We start from the raw sequence: 8997 nt of genomic DNA, 5'->3' as shown, positions 1-8997 counted from the left end.
AAGAACAACATCTCCAAGAGACCAGCACTCAGCCACTCCTAGCTGTGTGGTCAGGCCATTAAGCCTCTCGGGTCTTGTTTAAAAAAAAGAATGGCATAAGTTGACCTCACAAGGCCACCCCAGCTCTACAGTTCTCTAAGTAGTGTCAGATGCAGAATCTGATGGTGATTTTCAGTTGTGGTTAGGACAGAACCTGGGCGGGTCTATTTCCATTCTGAGAAATGAGCAACTGGGTCAGCCTTGTTGCTGAATTAGACTATAGAGGCTTCTTAAGCTCAAGACTGGCTCTAGTAAACCTAGCCCCTGCCTGGGCGAGGAATAGTACCTTGAGTCAACCAAGACTTGAGGTGAGTCACTCCAAACTCTAGAGGTTCCCACACAATGAGTCATTTTCCTAAGGCTGGAGTAGACAAGTGCCCTTATTTTGGCAGTGTTCAACAAGATCAGCAGGTAAGCACAGAACTGATGTCTCTGCAGAGGATGAACACCTGTGCTGACATGTATTTGGTGATAGAGTTTCCTACATGAAAGTTTAGGGATGGGCCACGGTGGCTCAATGGCAGAGTTCTTGCCTGCCATGCCGGAGACCCAGGTTCAATTCCCAGTGCCTGCCCGTTAAAAAAAAAGAAAGCTTAGGTCCCTTTTCTATATTGCTTTGAGGAACCTAAAATTAAGCCAGTCTTAGAACCCTGTACAACAAAAGGGCTGATAAAGAGTAGGCAGAGGAGATATGGCAGGGACTGGGCTTAGCAGACCTTATAAGCTTTAGAGAGATGACTTAAAACTGTGACTTAAAGCTCGTGATTCTTCTGAGGCAACCAGACATTTAACAAGAATACATGAGAATCTATCTTCTTTAGTCTTATAATGAATTACAGGTCCCATAGTTTCTCAGTAGCTGAGTTGTGACCATAACCCAAGACTCCTGCCACCCAGGGCACGGCCTTCACCTCTATTGGGTGGGAAACTCCAGGGCCTCAACAGCATGCATTGAAAGGTTGAGGTGAATGTCACCAGTTTAGTAGGTTTGGATTATGTCTGCTGAAACAAACTAATTCAGCGATGCTTGAGGGCTCCAGCTTCTATAGTCCAACATGACCAGTTCACTTGAATGAGTTCCTGCCTCTCCCTTCAAAGACACCAGCTGTCTTAGGAGAACTATACAAAGGCTTTATTGTTTGTGCAACTCATTAATAGAGACCCACTCAAAGGAGCCTCTGGACAAGGCAAACAGATTGCAGTTGGACAGCCAGAAAGAAGTTGGGGGGTCCCCCAAGCCAGCCTGTGTTAACAAGAGCAGACTGTTTTCATCTAATACAGGGAGAATCTTTTGGGGGTTGGAAGGTGGAGAATACATGAAAGCTATTGACCTTGTCCCATTTAAAAAAAAAAAATGCACACATGCCCCAACTTTTGCATACAATTTCAGGGGGTTCACAGGTTTAAAAAAATCATGTAAAGAACTCTCACACTAGTGCTTTCACTTGCTATTGTCTTTTCGGTAAAGAGAAAACCCAGAAGGCCCTTTCGCTTGGTCTTCCTCCTCCCTCTTCCTGACAGCGGTCTCTGTAGTGCACCTGACTCCACAGAGCCTGGCAGTTATAGAGTGGGCAGCCCTTCCTCTTCAGTTCTGGCGGGTAGAGCAACCTTGCCCCTCTTTGTTTCTCTTTAGTAGATCAGATGGTTACCATGTCTTCCAGGAGCTTCCCAACCTTCCGGGATATAGGCAAATCCAGCATCCCTCCAACATTTCTTCAGAGACACCCACATTCTTCCACAATCATGTCTTTATGATGGTCTAGCAGGACCCTGCCATTGTCCACATACAGCATACTCAATGGCTTAGTCTTCACGGGGGCGCAGCAGGTGGAGGGGACACGATGGGGCTGGTAACGTTTCAGCAGACTCTGTAAAAGGAAGGGGAGGAGGGTCAATTCACATGCTCAGCTCAGAATCATTTCTGGGTAAAGAGTAAAAACCTCAGTTTTGGGGAGTAAAAACCTCAGTTTTGGGGAGCAAAAATAGTTGTTTTCATAAAAGAATTGCATGCCAATACATCGTCAACTGCAATGACTAAACTTTTTTTTTTTTTTTGCAGAAATGCTTTTCTTTTAAACAGCAAGATTCTAAAAGTTACATGTGCCTGGGTAGAGTAGTAGCTAACTTTTATATTTTACTGTTCTAGTCTACAGTGAAAACCAGTTTCTAAAGTATTCCAAGAAATTACCTGTTTAGTTCCAAAAATACAAAGCAGAGTTAGGTGAAAATTCTTGTGAGATTTTGCTCTGCTGCCCAGAGCAGGGCAGATAAAGTCAGGAAGAGAAAAGGTAACTGCCCCTTGGCATTTGGGACTAGGCCCCCATCCTATGGGCACTTAACATCACTCTGGGTCCAAGTTAGTGATTGGGACTCTAGGTATCTAGTTCCCTTTGAGTGAGCTGTAATAGGTTGGGGGAGTGGATTGAAGCTTGGGTAAGCCTGTAAGTACAATGGCCCCCTTCACTGCTTCCCTTACATGAGTTCAGCTCATATGGTCATGTTCCCCAGAGCCCGTGAACCTCATCTCAGATGTGACATGGAAGATGTATTACAGGTCCAAGAGATTCTCATTCCAGGGTCTCATGAATTAAAATAAAAACACTTTGGTCCCATATGAACTTTGAGGGAGGGGTAGAGCCATCACATCAGGCTCTGTCTCTCTCCATCTCATCCTCTTTTTCTAGCCCACCAGTCCTCCTTTCTGCTCCTCTCCTCCCACCACCTCCCAGACCTTAGGTTGATTAGTAGCACCAGGTAGCAACCTCTGGCCTTGCCTACTCCTGTGAAAAGGTGACCAACTGCTGTTTTAGACAGCAAAAGTAGTGACAGAAACAGTATTATCACAGCCATTGCCTCACATACATGGCCCCCATTTTATCAGTGAATTGCTGATGACTTCTGGTAAGTTGTCATTAAACATGCCTATTACCTGCCAACTACTACACATGCTTTACACACTCATTTCACGTAACCCTGCTATACCCCTATGAAATATGGCATTATTATCCCCGTCTTACAGGTGGGAAAACAAGCTCAGATTGTCAGCAAGTTGATGAATATCTTCCAGCTACGAAGTAGCTATCAAACCCAAGTCTGTCTATCCCCAAAGTCCAGATTTCTAACTTCCTTTTCTGGAAAGTCAAGGCTGGAGAGGACCCAAGACCCTCTAGATCACCTACTCCTAATCCTAGGAAAGAATCCATGTGTTCAAGGTCACACAATGGGGCATGCCAGTAGGCTCCAAGAGCATGTTCGTTTGGTCACCTCTGTATCCCTATTAACTAGCACAGGATCTAGCACATTGTAGGTACTCAAATAACTGTATGAATAAACATGGGAATTAATAACGAAGCTGGGATCCTGTCTTCTATCCAGCAGTAAGACTACGTCTTCCCCCTGTCCTTCACAGCTCACTGCCACCCTGACCCCCATGCCCCAGCAACACACCTGGATGTATGCATGGTTGGTTGGATGAAATTCTTCCCCCACGGGGTTGGGACACTCGCCCTCACAGCGGTAGGCATTATACTGCTTGGGGTAGATAATCCAGGAGCCCCAGCCGATCAGGTTGAAGTCCACCTGGAATTTGACCTTCCGACACAGTTGGCTTCTGTCTAGCAAGTGTTGTCGCCGGTGCCTCCTGGCCTTCTCCTGGAAGAGCTGTCCTTCCTGGGCCCTCCAGGAGCTCTCAGCCTCCCACAGGAGTGTGGAGCCACCCAGCTGCCTCTGCTCCTGGGGGAGGTTGGAGTAGAGCATGAGGAGTACATCAGTACTGGGTGGCTTGGGTGGCCACTGCCAACACTCTCTGGCTGGACCGGACATCTGCTCCTCTAGCTTTCCAGGGTGCTTCAGCCACTTGGAGAGTGGCCTGGTCACCTCCAGGACCACACTACCAGATGAGAAGGTGACCTGAGATGGAGTGACAGTAAATAGATCCATCCGAAATCGCTCCAGGCAATCGGCTGGGTCCTGTTCCACATCCAGCTTTGGCTGGTGGAAAATCTCAATGTAGAGTGGGGCCTCGGAGGGAGGGTCTTCAGGGCTGAGCAGCTGCAGCCGTAGCTCAGCCCACATCAGATCCTCTTCTTGGCTCAGGAAGGAGAAGTCAAAAGCAAAGGTCCAATTCTGCCCCTGCATCTCCACATCTGGGTGGGAGAAAAACAGTAAAAGTAGGCTGAGTTGGGGGGTTCCCCTGGCAACTCATGCTTGAGCCCTTATCATTAAGAAAATCACCTTTCTTAATCCTCACACCAACCCCCTGAATGGTAATGGTAGTGTGTCCATTTTAGAGAAGAGGAAAATAGAGGCACAGGGAGGTTAAATTACCGGGCCAAGGTGTCATTCTTGGGAGCTGGCAAAGCCAAGAGTCAAATCTGGGCATACCCGACTCCAAAGCCCAAACTCCAAATCAATGTGATACCAGCCACCCCTCAATACCCTCTGCAGCCAGAGAACATCTGGTAAAATTTTGATTGTTTCTGTCTCTCCATCTCCACACACCCAGTCTAAGGCCAAGCCTAGAACCTTCTTGCCTATGTCCCTGGAACCAGTCACAGCCTCCCTGCTCTGTTTCCTCTCATTGGAAAGGGGGCTCTGGTTTCCCAGGCACATTGAAGTAGAAATGGAATGGCTGGGAAAGGCAATAGAAATCAAAGACAGGCCATCTTCATCCCCACTAGTTTCCAAGGAGGGAGGCATCAACCTAATGAGTTTTCTGGCAACCTTACAAATAGGTTAGTAAGAACATTCTAGGCCCGACTGTGCACAGACCTCAGTTTTCTACACAGTGGCTCTTCCCATCTACCTGCAGGCTCCCACCTCCTCCTGCCTGGGGTCGTCCACACCCCACGCCTCACCTGGGGCAGATTTACAGCAATCACACCCCCAGCCCTGCTCCACTCAACCAAAAAAACCAAACCCAAACTGAATGAATAGGAGTGAAGAAGTACATTCCATTTGTTGAAGTCCTGGACTAATTTGGCCTGCAGTCTGGGAACAGCACATATTTTCAGGTCAGTTAAAAGTGATCTTTAACTTTTTTCAAGCCCAGTTCCGTCTTCTTGCAATGGGCAGAGTAATGCTCTAAGCATTTTGGTATTATCAGGAGGACCAAGGTTTGAAGGCTTATTGTTAAATTAAAGCCAAGGGTTGTTCAATAGAAATAAAAACAGGGAGTCTGTGATGCTTTTGTGTAGAGATCCTGGAGGTATTTGACCTCTGATTTAGGTCTCCTCTGGGTGGACTGCATGGCATTTTTCCTTGCTTGTCTCACAAAGCAGATATTAATTTCTCTGAGAAATCCAGCTTGCATTATTAGGGGACAATTCCCAGCCTCAGCCTCCTGGCAGCTCCTCCCAGCCCAATTCCAGCTGCTCTTTTTCACTTAATTTCTACTTCCCTCCTCGTTAGCACTTCCAATAAGCAATAACCGGCTCCTGACTAGCAACTCTCTCCAAAGGTGAGGAAGAGGAGGCTGTTGTTATCATTATCCATCACCCACTGGAGCACCACCTGGCCACTAGGCATTCCGTGGGTCTTTCAGATCCTACCAAAAGTGGAGATAAACAGCAGGTCCTGGCCACCTGCCCTAGGAGGTCTGGGGCCAGTGGTTTTAAAATGCTTTATCTCAAGTATCTGCAAATGGCTATTTAGAGGAAGCTCAGTGGTTAAAAGTGAGGCTTTGGATTATTTGAACCTTGGTAATTCAAATTCTGGCTCTGCCATTGCTAACTGACATTAAACAGGTTACTTTCCTTTTTTGAGTGTAGAACTCCCTGAGATAACACATGTAAATTGCTTGTTCCAGCACAGCCACCAAAGTTCAACAAACTAAGGCTTTTCATCTTTTTCATTATTATCCAGCTCCATGAGTTAGATATGAAGGTGCCTGGCCAGGCAGGGGCAGACCTGGACAAGGGCGTGAAGTCATCTGTAAATGAAACAGGGCAGGCATTGCCTATGGAGGAGGCAGGGAAGATTGCTCCTTCCAGTTGGAAGAGTGCTGCATCATGACCTGACTTTTTATCTCCAAGCCAAGGGCTCCCTGGGACTTTATGCTGATGGGTTCTCCTAGATCTGGCTCTGGTTCATCTTAAAGTAGGGGCTCTTGATCTTTTGGGGGTCACCGAAGCCTGGGGTAAGCTAAGAATGCTCTCCCAAGAAAAAACCATACCTACCCACTTAAACAAATGTCACTTTGAAGTAGGCACCAGGAAGGGGTTCATGGATGCTGTGATGGTTAGGTTCATGTGTCAACTTGGCCAAGTGTTGGTTCCAGTTTGTCTGGTCAAGTAAGCACTGGCCTATCTGCTGCTGTGAGGGCATTTCATGGACTTAAATTATGAGCACGTTGGTTGCATCCATGGCTCATTGTATCTGCAGTTGGCTGAGGGGAGTGTCTTCTGCAATGAGTGACACTTAATCTAATCACCAAAGGCTTTTAAGGAGAATTTAGAAGAGACAATTTCTCTCTCCACATCAGCCAGCCACCCTCTCCTGGGGAATCTGCTGGGGGCCTTCACTGGAGCCTCACAGCCTGCCCTACAAATTTTAGATTTGTACCTCCCCATGGCTGTGTGAGAGACTTCTATAAATCTTACATTTGCAGGTATCTCTTGTTGGTTCTGTTTCTCTAGAGAACCCTGACAATACAGACACCCTGAAAGCCATCCATATAGTGAGGATGAGGAAGTCATAGGGAGTTTGCAGAAAAGAGTGGGGTATGACACCGAGTGCCCACTCCACGTGAATACAAATTCCAAGAGGGCTGACCATGAACTGCTTCCCATGTGCCAAGTGCCTTACAAGCATTGTGCCCCTAAATCTTTTCCACAGTTTGAACCATTTTGCAGGTGAGGAAACTGAAGATTGATTTCCCAGTTGCCCAAGGTGAAGAAGTTGAAGCAGCTGTTAAACAGTGACAGTTGTAGATGCAAACCCAATTTGATTTGACTCCAAGACCCATTTCACCCTATCACCCTATCTTTGCAGCTTACAAAGAAACTGAAGAGGACAAGGGGCTGGTTTAGGACATCCCTCCCCTCCAAGCCTTCTCCAGGCAGGATGTCCTTGCAGCTCCTATAAAACCCCGCCAAAACAACAGCCAATTCCCTTATTTAAAAAAAAGGCGGGGGAGGGGGGGACTAGAGAAGTTAAGTGGTGTGCCAGGGACACGCTGGGAACTGAAAACACAAATTTGAAGGACGGAAACCCAAATTTTCACGAACCTTCCGCGAGGAGGAAGGGAACTGGAAAAGACCGCTCCCCCACTCCCCTTGCCCCATCCCACTCCCCTTGCCCCATCCCACTCCCCTTGCCCCATCCCACTCCGGGTCACTTTGTGGCGAGGGGCCAAGCGCTCCTGCAGTTTTCTCCTTGCCCCGCCCTCAGGGCATCCCCCGTCGGGGCTGGTCTCCAGATGACCCTTTTGGAGAGGGGTCACGGGCTGCCTGACCCCGAACCCGGCGGGCTGGAGAGGTGGGGGAGCCCCCCGCCCCCAGGCCACGAGGGGCCGGCGGGCGGCCTTTCAGATCAGATTAGCGGATGTGGATTGCGCCCCAGTCCTGGGGAGGGCCGTCTGGCCCCGGGAGGAGGGGCGAGGTGCGAGCGGCTGGGGCTCCCTGGCGGCGGGATGTGGATTGCCCGGGGCAAGAGGAGTCCTGAGTCGGGGCTTCTCCCCTCTGCACCCACCTGCCTGCTCGCGCCGGTGCTCCGTCCCCAGGGCGGCGGTACTCCCAGGTCACCATCTACACAGACCTCTCTCCTGCCCCCGCTCCAAATCTAGGTCCCAAGTGCGTGTCTCTCGGACCGTTGCCACCTCCGCTGTCCGGGCTCGAGGACCCAAGCCTGCTTCAATTCTAGATTTGGGGTTCAGGGCACCCCTGCTCTAATTCCGGATCTCTGAACTCTAATTCCTGACCTTATGTTCCTGATACCGGAGTTTCCAAGCTCGCCCTGTACCTGAGACACTCCCGACGCCAAATCCCTCACCCGCAAAAAGGAGGGGAGGGGGAAAGAATTCAACCAGCGAAAATACTGTAGCGACAATAACTACCATTTGTAGTTCCTCTGCCGAGCTTTGCGCTATGCGTTTCCCGTACTTTGTCATCTGGCCCTCTTACAGGCTCATGAGGGAGGTACTATTATTCCTATTTTACAGATGCAGAAACTGAGACGCCTGGAGGGTAGTAATTTAAGAAACAAGAAAATCAGGCCCCTAGTCAGGCGCCCGCCCTAAAGCACTGCGCTCTCTCCCCACCCAACCAAGACCCGGGACGCGGAGATTACCTTCAGAGACACAGCTTGGGGCCCGGAATTCCCTCCCCACCTCGGCCCGGAGACCCCATCCTCCACCCCCGCAGGCTCCGATACACCCGTAGACCCAGGTCCTCGATACGCCCTGCGAGCGCCCTCCTACACCCTCGAGGGCGGCCTTCCCACCGCGGAACTCAGCGCACTCCCGGGATCCCGAGGCTGGAGGCCCCGGGGTGCCCGTCGGGGCCGGGCGGCGCCGCCTACCTTGCGCCTGCAGGCTGCGGATGATGTCCGCCCGGGGCAACGGGTCGCGGTAGAGGCTCAGCATATAGGCGAGAGGGGACGGCGACGAGGGCTGCCCCCATGTACGGAGGGGCACGGTGGCCACCGTCGCAGAGCCTGCCTGGAGCAGGGTCCCCAGGACGAGGAAGAAGGGCGGCAGGCGGCGCATGGTGGGCTGGCCGGACCTGGAAGCGGTGCCTCCACCTCTTATACCCTGGGGCCCCCGCAGCCGCCCCGCCCCCGCCCTCGCTCCCTGCCGAGAAGCTTTAAGATCGCGTTAGCCACCACCGCCCCCATCCCCGTGTGGGCTGGAAGGACACCCTGCTGGGGCCGGGCGAGACCGGAGCTCAGTGGGGAGGAGAGTCCTGGCTTGCCCGCCTGGGTGCTTCTGGGGACCAGAGGCCTTGTTCCAAGACAGAGCAG

At 50.5% G+C, this 8997-nt stretch overlaps 1 protein-coding gene across 1 annotated transcript; it reads right to left on the bottom strand.

Moving 5' to 3' along the window:
• Nucleotides 1-1507: 1507 nt before the first annotated feature.
• NODAL (nodal growth differentiation factor) lies at nucleotides 1508-8743 on the bottom strand. Its single transcript, XM_077124454.1, has 3 exons — nucleotides 8326-8743; nucleotides 3487-4184; nucleotides 1508-1907 (listed from the first exon to the last, which is right to left on the bottom strand). Exons 1-3 carry the CDS (start codon nucleotides 8741-8743, stop codon nucleotides 1755-1757), a joined length of 1269 nt encoding a protein of 422 aa, XP_076980569.1. The 3' UTR covers nucleotides 1508-1754.
• Between the last annotated feature and the right edge of the window lie 254 nt (nucleotides 8744-8997).

Source organism: Tamandua tetradactyla, chromosome 13 (assembly GCF_023851605.1).
Source record: "Tamandua tetradactyla isolate mTamTet1 chromosome 13, mTamTet1.pri, whole genome shotgun sequence".
In the NCBI taxonomy this organism is placed as follows: Eukaryota; Metazoa; Chordata; class Mammalia; order Pilosa; family Myrmecophagidae; genus Tamandua; species Tamandua tetradactyla.
Note: the sequence above shows the minus strand (reverse complement) of the source record. Positions and strands in the feature narration are given on the sequence as shown.

What these genes read in the sequence shown, in the direction of transcription:
- NODAL (XM_077124454.1), bottom strand. Translation starts at nt 8,743, where the DNA reads ATGCGCCGCCTGCCGCCCTTCTTCCTCGTCCTGGGGACCCTGCTCCAG. An exon ending in CCCAAGCTGTGTCTCTGAAG is followed by an intron (nt 4,185 to 8,325) that starts GTAATCTCCGCG and finishes TCTCCCACCCAG; the next exon opens with ATGTGGAGATGCAGGGGCAG. An exon ending in CCAACCATGCATACATCCAG is followed by an intron (nt 1,908 to 3,486) that starts GTGTGTTGCTGG and finishes TTCCTTTTACAG; the next exon opens with AGTCTGCTGAAACGTTACCA.